At 36.8% G+C, this 26,745-nt stretch overlaps 1 protein-coding gene across 1 annotated transcript; it reads left to right on the top strand.

Moving 5' to 3' along the window:
• The first annotated feature begins 17,269 nt into the window (after positions 1-17,269).
• Positions 17,270-18,139, top strand: LOC105441765 (tripartite motif-containing protein 34-like). The gene has a single exon (XM_011673207.1). It carries the CDS (start codon positions 17,270-17,272, stop codon positions 18,137-18,139), a length of 870 nt encoding a protein of 289 aa, XP_011671509.1.
• The last annotated feature ends 8,606 nt before the right edge of the window (positions 18,140-26,745 follow it).

Genomic DNA, 26,745 nt, shown 5'->3' with positions numbered 1-26,745 from the left:
GCTAAGTGTTTGGTCGTCACAAGGGATTCACAACTGGCTGCATCGCTATAACCATGTTGATTGTTTTACAACTGAGGGTGATTGTGATGATGATAATGATGGTGGTGGTGACGATGGTGACGATGATGTTCGTGTATAATCACCATTGCTATTGTTGATACCATGATGATGAGGCAAAGGATGCTTGTTATAATATGCATAATCATTCATTATCCATGTCTGAGAATCATAAAGGACATCAGTTATAATAACCTTGGATAACGATCCCTAAAAATGTTCATATCAATGAAAGTATTAATGCAGAAGTTGTATGTCAAATGATTAAATCAGAAACAGAACGGTATCCATGATTTGCGAATTGAAATTAAAGTTGATATTAATTTTTCGATTTCTCCACTTGGAAATGTTGATTAATCCTTTAAAAAAATGTGTCTAGTCCTTTGCAAAAATCTATTTTCATTTTTGTTGTTTATGTTTCCAATTTTATCCGGTACAAATGAAAGTTAGATGGTAATAATGCAATGAGTTTCCTCTCCGATGATGTTAAGCATCATTTAACCAGTTTCGCTTTTCTGTGATGCCTATGGCATGTTAGCAAACTCCTCATATTGTAACAAAACATCTTTTTCCACATGCTGATGGACACAGTGCAAAGGAATAGGTCCCAAACATGGGGATTCCCCTTTCGACCCATACCAACCATGGTGTAATGGTAAACAAGTCACGCCAAGAGATGACGCTCTGCTATGTTGTCGAATATTGTAAACTGGTTGACTAATGTACGCACATTAGCAGTGAGTTTGAGATGGATCGCTTTACTCTTGAACGCTCGGACAGAGAATCTCGCTTGCAGACTCACAATGATTGTAACTTAATTATAGGACCTCGTTTTGATTTAATTTGAAATTGATAACAATTAAGTCTGCTTACTTTGTCAATTCTCCTGTTTGATGTTTTAGATTAGTTACAGTCAGCCTTACTTTATTCTACATAGGCCTATATTTTGTTGTCATGTGTAAATTTGCAATGTTTGTTTGTTATACACTTGTAAAAATGCAAAAGAAAAAGAAAATCAAACATAAATAAATAAATCTAATCAAATCAAATCAACTGAAAGATACCGCAAAAGATCATCGACCATGTTTCGTAAGACTACTGATTAATACATGAAATTGTACTCATCTAAACAGACATACTTACGGAGCTTTGCCTTTTGCTAAAGACTGAAACATGTAATATAGCTGAACATTATAACTGAAATAGTATTATTATTGAAGAAATTGTATATTTCTATTGTGAAATTAACTAAACAATTGGCTGTAGAGGTATTTATGAATACATATTTGTTGTCACTTTTTTGTATACAGGACTTTCCTGTCTCCTTCCCCTCTAACCACAGTCCTATAATTCCCTTTCCCCTCTTCAACTGAGATACATCTCACATAACAAAAACATGGAGATTGGTGTTGAGAGTTCCTATCTAACTTCACGTGAAGGAGGGGGGAGCATTTTTTTGTTTTTGTTTTTTTGTTCAGGGGGTGGGGCAAAATCTAAATTTATTTTTTGGCTTGATATTGAAAGAGGTGGTGAACGGATCCAACCTCCAAAACTTCTAAGGGTCATAACAGGCTCCATTGCGTGATGTGTGAATCTATTTGTGATATTGTAGCATTATGACCCACTCAATAAGAAATGAAAACAATGAAAGGGAGTGATAGTGATTATCTGTTGAGCTATAATCCACTATAATTCTCTCTCTCTCTCTCTCTCTCTCTCTCTCTCTCTCTATTATATGACATCATATAGTGCCTATACGTACACATCTACATTATTTGTTGGGAATACATGTGTACTTCATATGTATCAGATTGTTTTTTTAGTATGATGCAAGCAAAAAGATATCAAAGAACGCAGAGATCTAATATACATCGCACAATTCTTCGCATTAGCAAATCGTCTACACTTGATTCCACGTGCATTACTCTGTAAACAGTTTCAGAGGCACAGACAAAGCCGTTCCCGTGTAGTAGTTGTGATACATATCTGATTTTGTATTTGTCTTCCTTTCTATTTGTGCACTCATATTTTCTAAATGGGTGGTAGCATGCATCCCTTGAAATGTGAAGGCGGGAATCCCGTTCATATATATCTTTCCATTGCGTGCTTACACTAATAGTGAACAATGGCAAATTCTGGTCTGAATAGTTTATCAGATCGAGTAGATGAAAAGAATATCATTACCTTTGACCTCCAAATCATAAAGCATGACATGATTTTACACTCTGTATGTTGTAATACTCGGGTAAGCTGTAAAGGTATGACGCAGGCGCGTATGCAGGGGGGGGGGGGGGGGGCTAGGGGTTAACCCCCCCCCCCTTGGTATTTTTTATGTGTGTATTCTTAAGAAAACTCCCCTAAAACCTCCTTCCCCCTTTTTTTTTTAAATTATCAACAACAACAACAACAAAAAATGCCCATGGCTGACCTAAAAAGGTGACCTTACCCCCCCCCCTCCCAAGCGAAGAAAAAAAAGTGAAGTTATCAAATTTCGAGACCCCCCCCCCCCCCAAAAAAAAAAAAAAAAAAAAAAAAGAAGGATCGTCTTACCCTCCCTTTTAACCTTAGTGACGTAAACATTTGTATGATTCGTTTTCTTTTGAAACTTTGTTCAATTTGTGCACCGATCCATGGTATTGCGGAGCTGGAAAATACCCGATATTTCACAATACGCACTGCACCTCTCTTATCAGTTGCATATAATCAAAGTGTACACTGCTATACTACATCGTTAGCTGATAGTAGAGAGGTCTTCATCACAACGGGATAATCCTGAAAACTACTCGTAAGTACTGATTTTACATGAATTATGATATTTGTAATCATTATGACACAAAATTAAGAATTTACTTAAAGGTGTTTGGAAAGTTGCGAAATGTGTTTTTTAAGAAGAAAGATGAAAATCCCCTGGACTGACAAAGTAAGTAATGAGGAAGTTCTTACACGAGATGGAGTGCAAAAGAAATGATACGTGAGATGTTGATTAGGCATTTGGAGTTCATGGGTCACATCACACGTAAAGAAGGCCTAGAGAAATTTGCTTTGACAGGAAAAATTGTGGGAAGAAGGAGTAGGGGAGGAAGGAGGGTACTTTGGATGGACAGTCTGCAGAAATTGTTGGAAGAGAGAAGAGTGAAGGAACTGGGAGTGGTACTGATACAGAAGGCTAGGAGCCGAGGGTTGTGGAACAGCATGATCGCCAAAGTCAAACTATAGGGACTTTTATATTTGCACGTCGACAGCTTTGACTGCAACGTGTGACGTCATTTTAAGGCACTGCGCATGCGTCACGTCGTCTCAGTCGGCGATCGAGAATGCGTCAACCTTGATTTTCCTAAATCTATACGGTACAAGTATGCCGTGTGCGCATAAAATATACAGTTCCTCAGGTAGACAAAGGAACATCGATCCCTTTACTGCTATTATGTAAAAATGTGTAGAACTGGTGTCACATCCATATTCACCTGTTCTACACATTTTTACATAATAGCAGTGAAGGGATGTTCTTTTGTCCGCCATGTTCATAGTGTTACTTCCTGCATGCATGTTTATCGTCGAGGGCAATCTAAGGTTTCCAATTGTAGTCAACATGGGCAATTGAGTACGTTGACACGCATGATCAATCGGCGTTCGTCGTGTTCTCGTTCACTCAATCTAAAAGTCCCTAATATGGCGACTATAGAGACGCGCTATGCAGGTTGACTGTTTTCATTAGCGTTTACTATTCGCCTGGCATTTGTTTCATTACATTTAACCGTTACTCTATACATCGTAATGAACTGACAAGCAATCGGAAAAGCAGAACAAATAACAAAGTAAACACTAAAAGCAATGTTTGATATTCTACCTAGATTCGTGTTTCTGCCGTCCTAACTAATTCACCTCAACCCCTCGTTCATGTCTTTGTCACCCTCGCGGTAATGCATTTCGAATAATAAAAGTCAAGTAATGCTATAAATGGCGTCCTGCAACATTAACGGAATGGATTTTCTTTGCATGCTATTTTGTGTATATCAACATACAGACTAACGCTTTATGCTAGAGCACAAATCGATAACATTTGTGTTAAACTGTGGATTATTTTAGAGTTTTTTCCAAAGTTGTGAACTTCTATCGACTGTGTAATAACTGTATATATTCCAAAGAAAACTAGCCATAATCGTGTACCGCTTAATCTATATATTGATTACTATATATATCTCCAATTATCCAAATTTATTTTTCATTCGGTATGTTATTCGATGCTCTATTCAATTAATGTTTTTGATGCGTGTTTATGTTTTAAATGAGAGAAAGAAAGTCACATGGCCTAAACAACAGACCAAGAGACAGAGAAAGAGAGAGGCCAGGATGAAAAGAGGGATAGAGAGAGAGAGAGAGAGAGAGAGAGAGAGGATGAGAGAAGGTCTAGTCTCTTCATAAGAGAGATTTAAAAAAATGAGAGAGCAAGAGAGAGACAGAGACAGAGAGAGTGAGACACAGGGAGACACAGGGAGACAGTTAGCGGGACGAGAGCGTAACTATCATCTCACTCTCTTTTCCTCTCCATTTTTCTCTATATATTATCTATCTATTTATCCAACCCCCTCTTTCTCTTTCTCTTCTCTCTCTCTCTCTCTCTCTCTCTCTCTCTCTCTCTTCTCTCTCTCTCTCTCTCTCTCTCTCTCTCTTTCTCTCTCTCTCTCTCTCTCTCTCTCAGTCTCTCTGTCTCTGTCTTTCTCTTTCCCTCTGGGGAAAAGGGGGTTGGTAAACCGTTTGATGAGTTAATAGACCAAAGAAACAGTGGCATAAGGAGGGATAGAGGTAAACCTAAAAGTCAACCTTGCATAGACATCAGCTAGTGACTATCAAGTACACACCTTGTTTTTGGAAATACAATGTTTCTTCTTTGTGCATCATTATGCTTTTTAGTATATACAGTGCGTCCCCGAAAAAACGAAACCGAGAATTATCGACGTTTTATCATAACTTAATCACATTCATAATTAATAAATGACACATATTTGGAAAGCATAAATCCTCCTCTCTCATATTTCACGCATGAGTAAATAAAATCAATTTGAAGAGAGGAAACCGAAAAGTCATTTGGTGGGCGGTATATGAATTTCAAAGAGAAAATCATATTTCTAGAAAGTTGAGTTTCTGTCCTTTCATGTGACACCTTACTTAGGGAAAATGAGCTAGGAATGACAAATATCTGTTTGTCTAAAGTAGCCCTTACATTTTCATAATTTTAGCAAACAAATTCGTTTTCACTGGCTGCCTGCCGTAGCAAAGAGCAGAATTGACAAAAGACTTAACTCCGTTTCCTTGACAATCAGCCATGCATGAAGTCATTCATCTACGGCTCATTATCAACGAAACGAGTTAAGTCTTTTGTTAATTTCGTTTTTTTTTATACGACAGGCAGCCAGTGAAAACGAATTCGTTTAATCAAATTATGGAAATGCAAGCACTACTTCCAAAAAAAAAAAACAGAACTTTTCTATTCCTAGCTCATTTTTCCTTGTTGAGGTGTCATATGAAAGGGAAGAAACTCAACTTTCTAGAAAAGTGATTTTTTCTTTGAAATTCAGATACCGTCCGCCAAATGATTTTTTGTTTTCCTCTCTTCAAATTGATTTTAATCACTCATGCGTGAAATATGCTTCATAATTATGAGTTACATCAAATGAAAGAGGAGGATCTAAGCTTTACAAATATGCGTCATTCATCAATTATAATTGTGATAAAGATATGATAAAACATCGATAATTCTCGGTTTCGTTTTTTTTTCTGGGACGCACTGTATAATGGCAGCAAAAATATATTAAAGAGCGCAGAGATCTACTCTACATCACATAACTCTTCACATTAGCATTTCACCTGCACTTAATTTCACGTTCATAACTCTGTAAACGGTTTTAGAGGCACAGAAAAAGTGTTATCATGTAGTAGCTATGATAACAAATGAGATTGGTATTTTTCTTCCTTTCTACTTGTGCACTCGTATTGTTTAAATATGGAAAAAGCATTAGCATACATCCCTTGAATCTAAAAGTGGAAAACCCGTTCATTTGACATTCCGTTGCGTGCCTACCTCAAAGCGAACAATGAGACATGCTGGTCTGAATAGATTATCAGATTGAGTAGATGAAAATAATATCATCAGCTTTGACCTCCATATCCTAATGCGTTCACACTCTGTCAGTAAACATGTTGTAATACTCGGGTAAGCTATGAAGGTATGACGTAGTGCTTAGGGGATATGTTGTGGTACTGATAGGTTTGAGTATCATGGCAGATAAGAAGTTATAAGTTTATATTAGATGACTGGACAGAAATATTCGTCTGGTATGGGTAATTCTTTCATACAACTGACATATGTCAACCTTCCAAATACATATGTAAAGAGGCGCTCATGGAGCCAGACGTAGTTTCAGCAGAACAACTGTCGATATCAGAGAATGAAGCTTACGGTCTAATTTGAATGTAACTATCCCATAGTGTACGTATTATTCATATTCACCTGACTCAGTAGAAATATATCACTCATAATATACTGACGAGCAATAGGAGTAGAAGACATAGTAATACAGAAAAATAATAGATAACTTTGCTTGATATGCTTTTTTTTTAATGTTTCTGCTTTCCTATTTATTTATCCTCCACCCCTCGTTAAAGCATTTGTTTCTTATTGTTTTTTGATCCGCTTATCTAATAATATGTATAATATGTTAAAGTCATTTCTATAATTTAATTCGCATTATTGTCAACGATGCAGGTTACTTGCTACCATCTGCTCCTTATCATGGCGTCCAAGTTCCCATCAGAGAGAGATGAAAAGGTCAGGCTAGGCACTAGAAAAGGTCATGACATGACATGGTCATGTGACAAACACGGGGAGCCAATCAAATTTTACTGCAAACAACACAGCATCCCCGTTTGTCTACCATGCGCTACCAAAGATCACCAGAAACCGTGTGAGCTAGACGACATCGAGGATGTCATCTTGGAGAGGAGGAGGAAGCTGGATGACAAGCAGCAAGAAATAGAGGAAGTGAAGAAAGAAATGAAAGCGCTTGACTCTAAACTAGAGTCTACTACAATCTCTGCAAGTAACCATTTTCATTCATTCAACGATGAACTTAAGATAGCATTCGAAGACAAAATAAAAAGTGTGAAAAACAAGGAGAAACGATCGATTCGTTTGATCGACGAGGAGGCGGATGAAGAAATACAAATCATTAACGAAAAGAGGGACAGACGGATCAAATCATGTCACGAAGAAGCAGATCAGGAACAATTAATACTCAAAGAAAGCCAAGCAAAAGTCGAGTCAGAGACAAAAGCAATCAGCGAGGTGGTTCCTAAAAAAATAAAATATCTCAAAGATAAGAATCAGCACGCAATCAGCACAATGGATAATATTGGATCCAAGATCAAACGAATCAAACAAGATGACAAAACATTAGTGCATGAAACTCCTCAAGTACTTGCATCCCTAGATGAAAATTTGATTGTTCATCAAGATGTTAGCGATTGCCTTACCAGAATACAGCATGACATTCAGAGAGTGAAGTTTGTCGAGGGTGAAGTATGTGGGGAACACTACGGGAGAATTGATGGGTATATCGGTAAATGGGAGCTTGTCAAGTCAATCGACATTCCATCGATTGTTAATGACCCACAGGTGTGCGGTTTGATCAGTGATGATGAGATATGTGTGCTGGACGAGCATAAAAATGTCACGTATGTTACAAATATCAGATCTGAACACACACATAAAGTCATTGAAGGAGATAGTTACGTGCGTATTACATCATGCGCCCCAATAGACAACAACGTAATAGTATGTGGTAAGGGGAGACTACGCTTAACGGGTGACAGCTTGGATAGATGCATCACTCTCTATGACAGACAATGGAAGGCGATTAGAGACATCAGCATACCGAGAAATAACAGAGATGGTGATACTAGTGTGCACGTTGATGTTGACAGGGATGGGATGATCCTCGCTGCTCAGAGTTTTCAGTCTAATATCTACGTCATCAACCCTGCTGATGGTAAGATAGTAAACACTATTACGATGCAGGGCAAGGTGGTGAAGGGTGGGATACAAGCCTTGTCATCAGGTGATATCGTTGTGAAGACAGGTGTTGAATTCACTGTCATCTCACGATCAGGGGCAGCGAAGGCTGTCATACGCTCTGATGAGTGGCGTGAGTCGCGGTGTCGCGTTGACAAACTGACAGACACACCCTACATCACATACCGTGATACAGATCGTACGATCTACGCAGTTGATCAGGTGTCATGTGATGGTATCATCCAGGCAAGGAGGATCGTGGAATACGAGAAATCCGACCGATGGTCCATCAACCTATGCATCGTAACACTTTCTGCTAACCTTGTAGTCTTTGACCGGAATAAGATTCGTGTGTTCAAGAAGAGGTTTATTGTGTAATTCATCAGGAAAAAAATAGATGGAATTCCTTTTTGTGCAAGCCTAACAATGAGCATAATCAAAATATAGACTTATTTGAATATACGTGTAACTAAGTTGAAGTTATAACATCTTTATTTTCTCAAGAAGGAATTTGTTTTTAAATATTATTCATGGATTATTTGTTAAGTTATATTACTTCGAAATCTAAGCGAATTCTAATAACTTGTTGCCACCTTACTTGAATTTTTTTTCCACCTTTCAATAATTGCATAATATTCTATGTCCTAATATGATATTGAAAATTGAAATAACAGTAATTAATGAAAATGTCTGTAATAATTGAGCAGCGCCTTTTTGAGAGTATTTCTTTGATAAAAACCTGATGAACCTCAGAATCTGAAAAGATTTTAAATGCTGATAAACCCTATTTTCGATCGATTTAGAGTTAATGACATTGGCTTTTCAGTTTTTCACATGGATTGATATTCAAATAGATGGGATTAAATAAGGCATTAATTGGGAAATGACTACTCATGTTAAAGAAAAAAATCCCTTTCGGTGGTAAACAATATTTTTAGATCGGTACGGGGTCTCAAAAGGCTTAGCCACTTTGAAACTGCGAGGCAATTTTTTTATTTTAACAAAAGCATTTCATCGATAAGAAATGGGTTACTGATAGATTTGGCGAATGTTATTCCTATCCAAAGTCATTGCTAGATTTCAAGAGGGATATTCATTTAGGCCAAATCGTTTGAGGTTTGAGCAATAAAATGTCAGAGGAGTGTATACGTAGCTAGAACATGGAGGGTTATGACCTAATTATGCTGAGTTGTGTGGAGAATTTTACGAACCGAGACACTTAATTCATCATATATATTTTTATTGAATTGTAGTATCAAATTATATTAATAATTTTTTCTTTTTGTGGTTGCGATATCAAATGTAAATGCATGTGAATTTGTGATTCGTTGCTGTGTAATACAAACAGAAAAATGGTTCGGACGATTCAGTGAACCATATAACCGTGTTCATCTACATGTATACATCGAATCGCAACTAAGTATACATTTAAAATGTTATTTGTTTGCATACGGCTGTAACAATTATCTCCAAACTGATATGCGTCTATCTCAAATCTGTCAACTGAAAATTCCTTATAGAATTCTCATCATTTTTGTAGAAATATTATTCTTTATCTATTCAATTCCTCAATACGTTTTGCAATATAAGTATTAAAATATATATCATTTTAAGTTAAATAGAATTACGATGCGTAGGATATAAATATTTTACATTCTTTGCAGTAATCCTATATTCATAGATCTTCACTTTGTTTAGGTTTTATTCCTAGTCATAAAGTAGTATAACATATGAGGCTAAACGGGCCTTAGAATGTACAAAAACAAACATCGGTCTTGTAAATACAGTTTGCAAACATTTGTTCAACATTCTAGCTAACAAAGAGGCAACTAGTTATGAAAATATAATTTAAAGAATAAGTCAATTGTAATGATTTTCATTTGAAGGGAATTGTTTCATCTTATTGAAATATATCTTTATTTAGTCCAACATATAGCTTGTCCAAAGTGCAAAGAGAAGTTCCTATAAGCTTTGACGAAACACTCCTTACTATACAAAGTAGTTTGATAGTCATGTATATATATTTTTTCATTTTCATTCTGGTATCTATTATTATTCTATTAGCTGTTACCTTTGCAAAAAAACATGTCAATCTGGATCCTCATTTTATCAACCCAATTAAAAAAATAGACACTTAATCAAGAATACTTAAATAGTATGTGCCATTCTTTCGTTGTGACCTTTATAATGAATGAATTAAAACACTGTTTGTTACAAATAGAAAAATAAATAGGCATAAATCGTAGTTGGAGCAGTGTTAAGTGATATAAGCGAGAGAAATAGGATAATGTAGAAAGAGAATAAGAGAAAGACAGGGGAGGGAGAGAGAGAGAGAGAGAGAGAGAGAGAAAGAGAGAGAGAGAGAGAGAGAGAGAGAGAGAGGGGGGGGGGGTGACATCACTAATTATAAGAAACAGGAACAAAAACAAGAACTAGACCTGAAAACGCGCTAGCTACAAAACACAAGGGTTGGGCCGGAAATATTGTTTATGAGATTATGCATCAACAAGACATCGAAGAATATCATGATTATTCATCATAACCATGTTGATTGTTTTACTGTGACTGTGATGTTGATGAGAATTAGGATGATGGTGATGATTAGGATGACGAGGATGTTAGTATACAGTAGGCTTGCGGGTGCACCATGTGAGAGAAAGAGAGAGAGAGGGAGAGAGAGGGTTGAGGAGTCATGAAAAGGACTTTGACTCCGTAATCTTTGTTGGGGGTGTGTAGTCCTGAAAAGGACTGTTTGTTATCTTTCTTAGCATATAGTTCTAAGGAGAACTATAGCGCTTGGAGAGGATGAGTGGCTCGACGTTTCGAACAGGTTGACTATCCGTCGTCAAGAGTGGAGAATAGTTGGCGTGCGTGAGCTTAAGTCACCGGGGATGTTAGTGTTTAATCACAATGGTTATATCTAATACCATGGCGATCATAATCTTTGCCATCATCATTGTCACCTCCTCGATCGGCAAATGCATAATAATAACAATAATAATAGACCGTTCTTGCATAGCGTATAACACATTATGATATAACGTCTCTATGCGCTTTCAAAGAGATTTGGAAATCATTACCCTAGCTTTAGCTTCGACAGCCGTAATCAGCGCACAGTGCATTTAAAGGATTAATCCTACCGGTTACCCATGTACTTCACCTGGGTCTTGTGTGGCAAATGTAGATTAATGTATTACCGAAGGACAATAGTGCCGCGGCGGGACACGAACCGCGGACCTTTAGATCCACAGTCCGGTGACATATCCCCTGGACCACGACACCATATCTCCATTTCATTTTCAGGAACTGTTAACTTATCATCAGAATGAGCACCGTGCTTTGTCCGAATAGATTGACAAATTATATTGTGCTCTCTAGCTACAGTTTTTTTGCTATTAGTAGCTCAGGGAATGCTCATAACAACAAGCCTTTTCGTTTATACAAGGAACAAAACTTTAGTAAACCTGCATTAAAAACTGACGAGTCAAAAGCTGTTTAGGAGGCAAAGAATGCTAGTTATAATATGCATAATCCTTCACTATTCTTGTGTAAAAATCATAAAGGATATGGGCAATGATAAGCTTTGATTCTATCCTTCTGCAATGCTTAATATGTTATGTCACCGTACTACAATATATAATAACAACGCATTGTGTCCTCATGCTGAAGAAGAAATAGACATTACTGCAGTCGATCTATTCAGGAAAGACAGCATAAAAGGGCCGAACTGAGGAAAGGACACAGTGCATAGGAATATGTCCTAAAAATAGGGATTCCCCGTTGATGTAATCGTTAAACAAAGTTTTGCCAAGAGATGACGCTCTGCTATGTTATCGAGTAGATAGGTTGACTAATGTATGCATAGTAACAGTGAGTTGGAGATGGCGCGCTTCACTCTTGAACGCTCGGACAAAGTAGCTTACTCGCAGATGATCTCACAATGCTTGTAACGTAATTTCAGGGCTTCGTTTTATTGGTTAAATTTGAAATTGATATTCGCCCTTTATGATAATCAAAGAGGAAATGGGCAGTGATAACCTTTGATTATATCCTTCTGTAATGCCTAATATGTCATGTTACCGTACTCATCATATTGTAACAACAAATCTTTTCCTCATGCTCAAAACGAGATGGTCATTATTGCAATCGATCTATACAGAAAAGACAGCATACAAGGGCCGAACTTGGAGAAAGGACACACTGCATAGGAATATGTCCGGAAATGGGGATTTCCCCTTGACCCTTACCAACCATGATGTAATGGTTCAAAAGTATGTCGCCAAGAGATGACGCTCTGATATGGTATCGAATAGAAAGGTTGAGTAATGTATGCATAGTAACAGTGAGTTTGAGATGGCGCGCTTCACTCTTGAACACTCGGACAAAGTAGCTCACTAGCAGACGATATCCCAACGTTTGTAACGTAATCGCAGGACTTCGTTTTGGTTAAATTTGAAATTGATAATCGCTCTTTATGTCTCTTTAAATGGGCAAATACGGATTATGATACAAGCCCCTGCCTTTACCACGCAGCAGTGGTTATATTTCACGATATTATACAAGTAAAGTCAATTCATAGACACTTCTACTCGTACGAGATGCCCACTACGTACACCCCCAGAACAATGCGAACAACACCGTCTACGCGACAGCTTACGTTGCAGGGAAAGGCAACGTAGAACTGAAAGGCACCGTCAAAGTTCATAAACCATGTTTCGCAAGACTGCTGAATAATACGTCACGTTGTACTCATCTTAACAAATATACGTATGTGAGCTATCCCTTTTGCTAAAAACTGATATATGTGATATAGCTGATTATTATAACTGACATAGTATTATAGTTGAAGAGATTGAATAATGTTATAGTGCATTTAACCCCAATCGCTTGTGGGGTTATGGTAGAGTACTTTCGTACCATAGTGGTATTTTTGATTTACTATTTTTAACCACTCTTATTTTCCACTGGACTTTTCATTTTCCTTTTTCTTTTCCTCTCTTTTCCCTCTTTTCCGCTTCCTATTTTTGCAGTTCTCTCTCTCTCTCTCTCTTCCTCTCTCTCTCTCCTCTCTCATTCTTTCTCATTTTCTTTTTTCTTCCATTCTTTCATTCCAATACTTTCCAAATACACACACACACCCATGGTCTCAAGTAGTGTATACAGAATTTTTCTGTTCACAGGAGCTCTGCAATGGTGTTGAACAGCTATGAATACGCCATTTTTGTACGAAGTTTAATGTAATGCATAGGCCATTGTTAAAGGACTTGTTTACTACCATATTCAAATTGTATGCATACAAAGGTTGCTCCTGGTTACCAAACAAAACTTGCCTGAGGCTTGTCCAACATAGCACCATGCGATTTAAGCAGACTGGATTCTAAGTAATGTAATTCATTCATTAATACCAGGTTAATGGAAAAAAATCGTTGGTAAGTCGCCTGGAAAGAAACATCGATACCTCTGAATATGTCAGTAAACCAATCCATTGTCTCGTATTGTTCAGAAATGTTTAGAGAAGTAATTATAATGAAGAAAGATATAATAATGTATAAAGACATATAGAAGAAGGAGGTAGGTCATTATGAAAGAAGGAAAGTAAGATTGGGTAAGGAATGGGTGAACAAGTTCGGAGTGGAAAATAGAGAAGGAGACAAAGATATTTTTCAGTAGCTTATAACAGTTGTCGTAAATTGTTATTGATAACTAATTTTATGAAACAGGGACCAGGTTTTGGGGTTCAATGTCTCAAATCAACAAATCAAATCTTCAAAACCATATCTTCTTCAATACAAGTCTGAATAAACATTGTAAAGATAAATCGAATTGGGTCCATATTGTAATACAAATTGACTCAATTGTACATAGAGAGAAAGAAATGGTATTGTATTTTGAGAAAGACATTCCGACATCGATTTTTTTCCTTTCATTTACTTTAGAGTCAGCTGTGAACAGTAAAAATTGCTCTTTTCTCATGTTATCCTATTCTAAGAGTATACATTTCTACTGTAAGCATACACATGCACCTTTTATATGTTTTACAAAGATCCTAAGTCGGACTTAACTCTAAGTTGGACTTTAACATTATGGAGAGCTATAGCCTTAAAATAAAATATACTCACAAGCAAAAGGTATTTTAGACTTTTCATGAATTTTACATCAAGAACATGAAGTTTCATTGATAATAGAAAATATGAATGATTTGAATCAACAAGTAATGTTTTTAAAAATTATTTTAAAAAAATGTTTTCAAAGATGCTAACGGCTTTCCATAATTGTTAAGTCCCAGGTGTCTTTAAAGTATCACTTGTGTTCATATACGGTGTTTTCTATGGTTAAACTTTTCAATAAGTGCATTTTCCTTCAAAATGTATCTTATCTCGATATGCAAATACAGAAAGCTCTCCCTCGCACACACAAATCTAAAAAGGGGTGATTATTTGTTTTTATGATTACAGATTTATGAATTTACGTATTGGAACAATATAATTATATCTAGTGATAAAGTGCAATGCAATATTACTACATATCATAGAGCAAAATGAAAAGGGGCGTCGTCTTAATTATGTTTAACATCCACTTTTTATCCAAATTCAATTGGTATTTAAAGTCAATATATCACTTAAATTTGCATTCATTAAAAACTGAAATCGAACGCGAAAGTTAAAAATCTATAGCCACCACTTGAACTTGCTTTTACTTACAAAACCAAGAAATGTTATTGAGATTTTTATTTACTCCGTACCGTTTAAGGTCTATGAGACATTTTCTCCAGTAAGGAAGTGAAACATCACTTCCATACACTTAAGCTTTTTCCACATTCTTTTCTTCATTATTTCTGAGTGAACAAACAAGCGGGTAAAATTGGCCGGGTTATTAAAGTGAAAGAAGTATACTAAAGACAATCACGTCTAACGAATTCGAAACCTCTCTGCCCGAATATCGTGATACTTTCAAAATTCGCATGTATTGAAGAGGCTTTGATTTTGTTCCGCTAGGTGGTTTCTGTAGCAGGATAATTTCTGTCGAATCCATCGAAAAGGGCTCTTTTAAATGAATCAAGCACGTCCCTTGCCTACAAAAGCCACCTCAGCATTTCCTAAAAAATCGCTTTGCCTTTAAGAGATGTCACATGATTATTATTTATCTTGTTTATTGTATTTTTTTCTCTCCCTCTCCCCCCCCCTCTCTCTCTCCCTCTCTCTCTCTCTCTCTCTTTTCTATCTGTCATTCCTAAACTTCATCTTTCTTGATTCATGATGATTCATTGATGGGTCCAAAGTATCACTATTGTTAAAAATCTAAAAAGGAAATAAATAATAAAATGATGGAAGACTATTTATTCATCAATATTGATAACCTTTCTAAATCAAACATCGTGAGCATTAACTAGCTTCGTACACTTCTCATGCGAAGTAAATCATCTTTCATTTTCAATCCAAGAATCGTTTTCTGGGCATTTACAGTGATATGAATTCAGTGCATTTTTGTCTAATGCTGATTAAACTTCGATAAAGACTTCATTGTTTTGCTTGTCTTCAAAACAAATTAATTGGTAAGTTTTATTTCGTAATAATAATGATATTTGATCTTGTTTACTATCTCTCTGTCTGTCCCTCGTTTTCTCTCTCCCTCTTTCTCTCGCTATTTGTCTGTTTCTCTCCCTCTTTCTCTCTGACTGTCTCTACTTAAATTCTTCGATAGCAAACAAAGAGCGTTTAGGTGCTTTATACCATGCAATAGACCAACATGCGAAGCTTGATTTAGGTTAGTTCATTCTCACCATTTATGTGTCCAAACTATCATTATTGTTACGAGTACAAAATATAATAAATGAAACGGTAATAAAAGAATATTTATTCATACAGCAATATATCATATTTCGATATCTAGATAATGATAATCTCTCTGAAGCGAACATCAGGAACAATAACTAGCTTCTTATACTTCTCAAGGGATATATAACATCTTTCATTTTCACTCGAAATTGCTGGTTCATTTGTTGCGTTTTACAGTCATTTGAAATAAGTGCATTTTTGTCAATCACGGATTTAACGTCGATTAGGACTGTATATTGTTTCTTTTGTGTTTAAATGAAACAAATACAAAGGTAAGTTTCCTTTTCTGGTTTAGGAATTATTTTTCAGTTGCCTTTGTTGTAATAACTGTTGTGTGGATAGGAAGAAGGATTTTGCAACAACAGAGGATTAATCCAAAATATGAACTATATTAGTTAAAAAATACCCAATAATGTTATCGTGCTGAGCGCTTGGCGAGTTTTGGGGGAAGGTAGGGGAAGAACAAAAATTATACTACATGTATCTATTGCCGTAAATGACGGTGTGTGATGGTGCCATCATTATGGTGCTGATGATCATCAGTAGATCAGTAGATCTAGGCTTTGATTAAAGACGGATATGAACCAAACATATTCTGCCTTTATTGCAGTTTCATGGACGGTATTCCGAAACTGTATTGACTACTATGTTAACTACTCTTTTAAGTCCCAAAGTTAACATATACATTTTACATATCTCCAAATCCGTATTCTGAAAACTATATTATGGGCATGTTTTCTTCTTTCAAGTTACACCCACGACACGCATATTTTGTCAAAGTGTATGACTCAGGAGGATCTTTTCTTTTTAGAGGACCTATAATGATTTGCTTTCCATTATATGAATACAAATTCTAATCAAATTATACATTTTCAGTAGTTTGCCCAAATGATAAGGTGCTTTTAAGGAGAAAAACATAAATTGATAATATTTACAGTGGACGATTAAATGAAGGGCAGTCACTGCGGCTGATCGGTTGCCAAATGTCGTGCAGTTCGAAAATGTTCGATACGAAACAACTTATTTCAGATAAAAACGGGCATTATCTTGCCGCAAACACGAAGATGAGAAAAATTCAATTCTGTTTCATTATAAGCTAATGTATTTTTGTTTGGATATAGTGTGATTCCATTTAAACTTATCAAAGAAAATGAATGCCTTGGTTTGATTTTAAGGTCCTCGAAAAAAAAAGGATTGTATGCACTCAATTTGTTTGAAATAGGAACGACATATGTCTTCTCCGGAAGTCATAATTTCATTTATATCATTGTTAACGGTGCAGGTTATTTTCTACCATCTGCTCCTCATCATGGCGTCCAAGTTCTCATCAGAGAGAGATGAAAAGGTCAAGCTACACACTCGAAAAGGTCACGACATGACATGGTCATGTGACAAACACGGGGAGCCAATCAAATTTTACTGCAAAGAACACAAAATCCCCGTTTGTCATCCATGCGCTACAAAAGATCATAAGCCGTGTGAGCTAGACGACATCGAGGATGTCATCTTGGAGAGGAGGAGGATACTGGATGACAAGCAGCAAGAGATAGAGGAAATGAAGAAACAACTGAAAGCGCTTGACTCTAAACTGGATTCCACTGTAACCTCTGCAAGTAACCATTTTCAATCAGTCAACGATGAACTTAAGATGGCATTCGACGACAAATTAAAGATTGTGAAAGACAAAGAGAAACTATCGATTCATTTGATCGACGAGGAGGCGGATAAAGAAATACAAATAATTAACGAAAAGAGGGAAAGACGGATCAAATCATGTCACGAAGAAGCAGAACAACAACAACTAACCATCAAAGAAAGCCAAGCAAAAATCGAATCAGACACAAAGGCAATCAGCGAGGTGGTTGCTAAAAAGATAAAAGATCTCACAAGTAAGAATCAGCATGCAATCAGCACTATGGATAATGTTGACGCCAATATCAAACGAATCAAACAATTTGACAAAAGATTGGTGAATGAAGCTATGCAAGTACTTGCATCCCTAGATAACGTTTTGAATTTGAAAGATGTTAGCGACTGTCTTGACCGAATACAGCGTGAGGTTCAGAAAGTAGGGTTTGTCGAGGGTGAGGTAGGCGGGGAACACTCCGGGAGAATTGACGGCTATATCGATCGGCAAATGGGAGCTTGTCAAGTCAATTCACATTACATCGATTGTTAATTACCCTTTGGTGTGTGGTTTGATCAGTGATGTTGAGATATGTGTGCGGGACGTACATAACAATGCCACGTATGTTACAAATATCAGCACTGAACACACACAGAATGTCATTGAAGGAGGAAGTAACATGTTCATTACAACATGCGCCTCCGTAGACAGCAACGTAATATTATGTGGTAAGTGGAGACAAGGCCGCACGGGTGACAGCTTGGATGGAGGTATCACTCTCTATGACAGACAATGGAAGGTGGTTAGAGACATCAGCATACCGAGGAATACCAGCTGTATCAATAGTGTGTTCGTTGATGTTGACCGGGATGGGATGATCCTCGCCGCTCAGTACATTAATATCTACGTCATCAACCCTGCTGATGGTAAGATATTAAACACTATTACGATGCAGGGCAAGAAGGTGAAGCGTGGGATACAAGCCTTGTCATCAGGTGATATCGTTGTGCAGACAGGTAATAATGAATTCACTGTCATCTCACGATCAGGAGAAGAGAAGGCTGTCATACACTGTGATGAGTGGTGCGCGTCATGGTGTCGCGTTGACAAACTGACAGACACAGTCTACATCACATACTTGGATACAGAGCGTAATATCTACTCAGTTGATCAGGTGTCATGGGATGGTGTCATCCAGGCAAGGAAGATCGTGGAATACGAGGAATCATCCCGAGGAAAATACGTTAGCCCATGCATCGTCACTCCTTCTGGTAATCTTGTATCTTGTAACGGAGACACGTTGTTTGTGTACAAGAAGAGATTTATTTGATAAGTCACCAAAAGAAATACACCGAAATCCTTAAATTGCAGGTCTAATTAGCCTCTATTGACTACGCTTATCTGGTTTTGCATATAAGCCAGTTGAAGTTAAAGCATTTGCATTTCTCACGAAGGATTTGTGTTCTTAACATATTGAATTATAACGGATTATTTTTATTTCATATTACTTCGAAATTTCGGTGAGTTTTTAGAAGTTGTTAGAAACCCCATTCCCGAAATAAAACAATGTTTTACCTTTCAGTTATTACATCATATTTGTTTCTCAATATGCCATTGAAAATTAGAATCATAGTAATTTCTATGATTTCTATATTAATTGAACAACGCGTTTGGGGAGTACTTCTTGTGTACAACATGTTTAAAATATGCCTGACGAACTTCTTTCTTAAGTATCTGTTTAATATTTGTGTACGATTAATTTGAGTTTAATGAACATGTTTTTGAAACTTTCATGTGGACAAATATTCAACGTATGGAATTAAGATAAAGCATGGATTGAGACAAATTCTTAATAGGCCTGGCCACTTTGAAACAGTTTATGTTTGTAAAAAAAAAAACTTGATATCGATAATACTAAGATTTGGCGATTTTTATTCCATTTCTAAAGTTATCGCGAGGTTTCAAGGGGGGTTTTGGAGAGGCATATGTTTCCCCAAATCTTGTCAGGTTCAAAGCATGTTTTATCAATATAATATCAGTGATGTGTAATATTAGCTAGAACATCGAATGTAATGACCAAATCGTTTGAAATTGTGTGGACGATTTCATGAACCGAAACATTTGAACCATCATATTGATTTATTAGTGATTTATATTTGTATCATTGGTATAATTTGTGATAGTATTGTATTAAAATACTTGTAAATTGTAAAAACCAACTCTTTTGAAGTTTTGTGGACAATTTAATGAACCAAGAGATGGAATTTATCATGTTGACTAATATCTTTGAATCATATTATTGATTTATGCTTATTACGATAGTATACTGTAAAACAAGTTATCCGGTGGTGGATGTCCAGGGGGTAGGTGTCCGGATACGGTTAATTATTTGATAGTTTATGTCCAATAATGTTATTTCCTTACTACAATAAGATCGTAATTATTCAACTATTATAATCATTGTATACGATATGTATCTCTGTTAATTCATGCATATTTAAATCTTTAGATTAATTATGTCTTATATTGTATTATTGATTGTTGTAAAGCTAATAGGGAATTCATTATTATGCGCTGTATTATAATGATGTTATTATTATTATTAATCTAAAAGCCGTCAACTAAAAACAACGCCTACCCTTTATGAATCGTATCAGTTCTGGCGACTTATTTTACTCTTTATCTCTTCTTTGGTTTGTACTTTTCTCCTCTATATTACCCCCCCCCCCTAAGTTGTACATACAAGTAAACGTTTGTTTAGTATACCATTACCCACAATATTGGCACTGTTCATGTAAAAGTGTATTTTAACCAAAATCATGTTATCATTAATGTGTGGACTGTTTGTTGGAAATACTGTATGCTTGTTTTTTTGTCGACGTATGTTATGCCGTTAAAGGTTATATAAAAATATCATTAAAGGGATAGTTGAGTTCTGTTTTTTAGACCGCAAATGCCTTCAAAGTGCATGGTAATTGCTCTATTTCTTATCTATGACGTTTTCCTAGTGCCCTTTTAGAACCTAAAATTGCTATGAATGTAATTTTAGACCCCAAAATGTGTGAAATTTAGCCAATACGATCATACTAATGTAGCTCTACTTTCAAAAAAATATGGTGACCGTTAATAAATAATTTAATTCAAAATAACAATACATGGGCCGGCTGGTTGTGTGTAATATAACCAACACGAAAATGCCAACAAAAAGCCAATATCGACATTGGCTGAAATACGACGTAAAAGGCGCTATTTCCTTTTGTTTCGTTTTTTTTCCAACTGCTTTTTCAAATTATCTAATACTGTTTTCACACTGGCAATATTTTGCTTAACCCCGTATTATAGGTGGGGTTAAGGGGGGGGGGGTCTTAGCCCCACCTATAGTACGGGGTTAAGCCTATTCCACTTTCTGTTCAGACTGGCTTTTACCAAAGTGGGCTAAAGTTGGCTAACCCCACCTATAGTACGGGGTTTAATAACTAACCCTGCAAAATAGCAGGGCTAACCCCGCAATTGTGGTGCTAACTCCTGCTAACCCCGCAATTGCGGTGCCAAGCAAATGAATGAGAACAAAAACGAAATATAGTCCGGTACTACGCAATGGAGCGTATCGCAGCTGGCCAGATGCGAAGTATTTCCAATCATAACATTCACGATATCCGGGGTTAACGAATTGCAGTGAGAACAGCATAAATTTTCTTATTCCGGAATAGGCACTAGTACGGGACTAAAAACAGCGCGTGTGAAAAGCCCCCAAAAATAGTCCGGGGTTAAGGATAGCACGGGGCTAAGCAAAGTACGGGGTATAGCAAAACCAGTGTGAAAAAAGTATAATATTTGTGGTGGTACACAAGTATTAGAAATTGTTATATTTCAGCCGTCTCTGAACCGATTTTGATCAAACAAAGATGATTTAGTCAATTAAATATTATGTTCTTTCAAATTTGACACTCAGTTTTTCATTATGTCAAAACAAATTATTTTGTGTAGCGCCCTCTGCAACAAAACTCAATTATCCCTTTAATGAAGATTATTCTTTTAAATGTACACTATTTTTTTATATTTTTTTTTGACGGGGGGGGGGGGGGAGGGAAGCTGGTTATGATTGCAAAATTTGCAACATTATGCAACATTAAAATGCAACGAATAGCTTCTTTAATGAAGCAGTAAATCTATTGCATTCGTTACATTAAAGGTAAAGACCAGTATTGGAAACGCCCCAATTTAAAAAAAAAAGGAAATGGAAGCTCTCTATTACCAATCATGTGAAAGAATATGTTTTGACTAATACATGATGATAAAAGTTTTGCCGGGAAACCGCCTACTAATTGATATATTTGGTAAATTAGTTTATCTATTGGTGTTTGAGAGATAAACGCACGTGTCCCGCACGTGTGCGTAGTCCCATATACATTTTTCTGTGTACAGTGCTCGTAACTTTACGAAGACTGGGCCAAATTTATTATCATTTTGATGATTCCAGAACCTTGCAGTACACACCAGTACTTATATGCTAGATGATCAACCTTTTCTGATCGATTCTACAACGTTTCTTTCACAATGCTATCGCACAGCCGATCCACATAATATCCTAGGTAGAACTATGGATCCTTGCGCTCGATATCCGTAGGTACGACCTAGGCCAGTGCCGTCTCCCCGTCTTTAGTGACGCAGAATCCAAGGTCTAACCAGGGAAACTGGTCTCCGTATAGCAGCATGTACATTACGCTGATCCTTTATATACGTATACAAACATTACAAGCGAATAATGGTGCTTGGTATTAAAGGATGCTGATTGATTTTAAATAGTTTTTCTGTTTGCATGTAGACCTATTTGTTACATTTTAAAAAGACGTTGTTTGAATTCTGAGCCCGAGGGGGGGGGGGGGGGGGGGGGGGTATAGCAGGAGTAGGCCTACCTTCGTTTTTTCTGGTATTATTTGCTAATGTTAATTGAACTTGATGGCGGCGATTTTTGTTTTGGTCTTAGCTGGGGGGGGGGGGAGCGGGGGTGCATTGTGGTTTTAAAGGTTTTGAGTGCTTTTCCCATCACACAGTCTAGTCTATTATCCATGACAAAATGTGGGGTGGGGAGGGGGCAGTCTTGACTCACCTTTTGCTGAAAAATATGACGGAATAAACCAAAAATGCATTAAAAAGATTTGTTTTTTTCTAAATTTCGGGGGACGACCCCTCTAATAATTCATGGAGATGCGCCCCCCCCCTATTTGTCCTCTTGTATTGTTTTCCCTTTAAATAGGTCTTAGGTTGTCTAGCATTTTTAAAACATAGCATACTCTCTTCTTGCATTTTGTCAACATTTTAGGGGGGACGTACGATCCAGTGATTGGACCCTCACCCCATCTCTTCCTGTAAAGGGAGTTTTATCCCCAAAATATTTCGATAAGGAAGAGAAAATAAATGTGGGTCTAATGACGAAATGACGGAATAAACCAAAAATGCATTAAAAAGATTTGTTTTTTTCTAAATTTCGGGGGACGACCCCTCTAATAATTCATGGAGATGCGCCCCCCCCCCCTATTTGTCCTCTTGTATTGTTTTCCCTTTAAATAGGTCTTAGGTTGTCTAGCATTTTTAAAACATAGCATACTCTCTTCTTGCATTTTGTCAACATTTTAGGGGGGACGTACGATCCAGTGATTGGACCCTCACCCCATCTCTTCCTGTAAAGGGAGTTTTATCCCCAAAATATTTCGATAAGGAAGAGAAAATAAATGTGGGTCTAATGACGAAATAATTTTGTTTAATACAAATTGTAAAAGGGGAAAATAAAAGTAGGACTGATACAAAACAGTCAAGAATATTTATGTTAAATGGGCGGGAGGGGGGGGGGGGAGATTCACGGTTGCATCCCCTGTCATCCTTCTGGATTCACCCATGATGATCGTCAATATGTGTTATGCAAATATTATAAAATTATGATATTAAAGGAAATGCATATCTGAGCTATTACAAATCTATTTAATACTGGAAATCTACTAAATTGTATTGTTTTTTCATCGTTATGGAATGTTTGCACAATAGTATCGTAATTGACCATATCACTTTGTTTTTCGAACGTGAATGTATATGGTATTGTTCATGACATATTGTGTTTTTACACAAACAAAAGTCTATATAGGGCCTTTCCCCCTATCCCCCTTTAATTTTTTAAAATATGCATGAGCATCTAAATGAACATTCCTACGATAACCAATTTTGTTCAATTTCTAGCTATCATGTATATTCGAGGTCGACATGAGGTGACTTCAGGAGGCTTTAATGCAGCGCACGTAATGTGCGTGCTGGTTGTTATAATAATCGTAGACCTTTAAGTTCATTTTTATAGTCTAGAATTCTATACTCCTATGTTGTTCAAAATGTTAGTCCCTGTTATAAATAGATATCAATGTGAATAGCCACCTATTATCACAACAATCGTGCTCAGTAACCTACATGTGTGTGAAATGTGTACCTTGTCCATCCATATTGACTCTGTAAAAACACAAAATTAGTATACACGAACAACTTTGCGTTCGTTTGTAAAGACTACATTGTATTCTTTCATTCAGTCATGAGAAGATAACAATTTGCAAATGAAATGGATTTATCTTAAGATGAGATAAATTGAACAGTATTGTATCAACAATCATACAGCGTCACAATTACATAAAATAAATTTTGCTGACACCATAAAGCACTGATCTATACGTTTCTCTTTTTTGAAATATTTTTATTGTAGCGTCTTAAATTTAGACTACAAATGCTTTTTATCGTAGTTGCACGCCTAGGCAATTTTGCGTTTTAATTTTAGATCTTGTCTTTTCAAATTAGCTTACAAATGAAAATAAGCATGTTAATAAACATTTTCAATTTTGTGTTAAGTCTTGATTTTAAAATACTTAATGTATTAAAGATATTTACCCTTAGACGCTGTCATCATTTTAGGATAATTAATACACATGCCCGTTCAGCCTGAAATCAACCGTACTCCATCAAAGACCCATAATTACAAGATATTCTACTTCATAGCACCTTTGTAGTACTCTTCGAAAGATACGTGCACCATAGGTCAACACGTGAAAATATGTTTTACAAGCCCGATTTTTGCACGAGACGAACGGATGAATATCTTAAACTTTCAACCTTCAATTGATTTCCCAGAAATAGCGTCATAATAAACAAATTATCGTCAAATCTATGGGTGCTTTTCACGACAGGCCTGCCATAGGAAGGACCATCCCAGTAGACCGATAACCCATTAGATGGACACTTCCAACAATAATGACAAAACTATGAATTACACAAGGGAAGATATAGGAAAATGTCGGTCTCGTGGGTTGACAGTCTAATGAACCTAAACAAATACTGTTGTCTGGTCAAAGAGCTCGACAACCGCGGTTGGCCTTAGTGCATGTCGGTTTCGAGCTGCATCCGCGTAATTCGAATGATTTTTAAGCTTTATAAAAGTTTATATTGTTATTTTATCACAAATTATTTTATAGAAAATATTAAGGGAAATAATAGGGAAAGGGAGGGGAGGGAGGAGGATGGAGGGCAAGGCAATGCGAAAAAACAGTATACAACCCCCTCCTACACCCCTACTTAACTGCCCTATTCATTCTATTACTTACATTTAATTAACTTTGTGACACATGCCCCCTCCCCCCCCCCCCGGGCACCTTTCTCCGCCTCACAGTGGTGACACAAATCCTTACAAATTGGAGAGTGAAAAAACATTTTGGAGGAAGAGGGAAAGTGGAAATATAACACGGTACGACCTCTCTCAAACCTCCCTACTTCCCTAGCATTTCCTTGTGCAAAACTCGCCTTATACACCGCCCACCCCCTCCCCACTCCATATAGAGGCGTTAAAACGTTTTCAAAGAGGAGAGTGGTAAAGCAAGGAAAATAAGACGCAAAGAAATAAAGAGAAAGGGCAATTTAATGAAAATTATATGATACGAGCCCCTCCCATACCCCACCCGCCTTATTCTTTCTTCAATTACCGAGTTATACCAATGACCGGAAACTGAACATTGAGAGCGTTAGTGCAGCTGCTGGGACTCGGCCCACAAAAATGGGATTCACAGTTCTTTGACGGGCCCACTAGACCACGCACCTCTAAAGATGTGGTGCCCCTTTGATCTAGCACACACATTATTTTGGAAGTACTTACTACTATTCTAGTACACTAACAAATGTAACAATTAATATTATTATCATTATTATTATTTATTCGGCAAAAACAAAGAAAAGTATTGAATACAATTTAAAAAAGAATTAAAATGAAATTCGATGCATTGCGTTGCAACGGTGAAAAAAGACAAAATTAAATGCAAAATCTTTTAAAAATAATAATTTCTACACTACCGTACATTGAGCTTCAACCTAGTAAATCTCGTTTTCACGATGGACAATTAGTAAGTATCTGCAGGGGCGAACTAAGTATGGTGAGAAGGGGAATGCAAACTGTGTGTGGATGATTATTTTGGGAATCCCACCGACTCTTCCATGCTCTTTTGATTGCGTACAATTTCCTAAAATCTTGATTTCTCTGAAAAAAGGGCTTATTTTTCTCACCAAATATAACATAAATACAACATAATGTGAACTAAATAGAACCGAAATGAATGTTTTAAACCACATTAAAGTATATAGAAGAAGAAAAAAAAACCCGTGATATAACGATTTCTCTACCTGAACTATGAACTTCACAGGACAACATCAGGGGCACTAATCCCTTCCTACCCAACCCCAGTTGCGGATCCGGGGGGGGGGGGGTGGCTGATTCCTCCTCCCCTGGCAAGAAGAACAGGTTTTTTAAAATGGTAACGTTAATTTTACCTTTAAGAAAAATTACACGCCCCCGGAAAAAATGAGGGGGAGGGGTTGGGTGAAAAATAGTGCTCACTACCCCCCCCTCCCCCTTTCGCTCATTCGCCGGCGGGCTGATTCGATGCTAAATATTTTCTCACGAATTGGACCAACGACAATAATATGGCTCATTCATTACCCCCCCCCCCCCCCCGATCGTCAGCGGTTAAATCGTCAAGCCTGGAATATGTTTCACATCATTGAATTAATGTTGTAGTTATATACTTATTTTAAAAAATATGATAGGAACGTGTTTTATTTTTCATTTGTCTTCGTTTTGTTTG

This window comes from Strongylocentrotus purpuratus, unplaced genomic scaffold (genome assembly GCF_000002235.5).
Source record: "Strongylocentrotus purpuratus isolate Spur 01 unplaced genomic scaffold, Spur_5.0 spur5_scaffold_20, whole genome shotgun sequence".
Taxonomy (NCBI): Eukaryota; Metazoa; Echinodermata; class Echinoidea; order Camarodonta; family Strongylocentrotidae; genus Strongylocentrotus; species Strongylocentrotus purpuratus.
The sequence above is the reverse complement of the archived record's forward strand: the minus strand, read 5'-3'. Positions and strand labels throughout refer to the sequence as shown.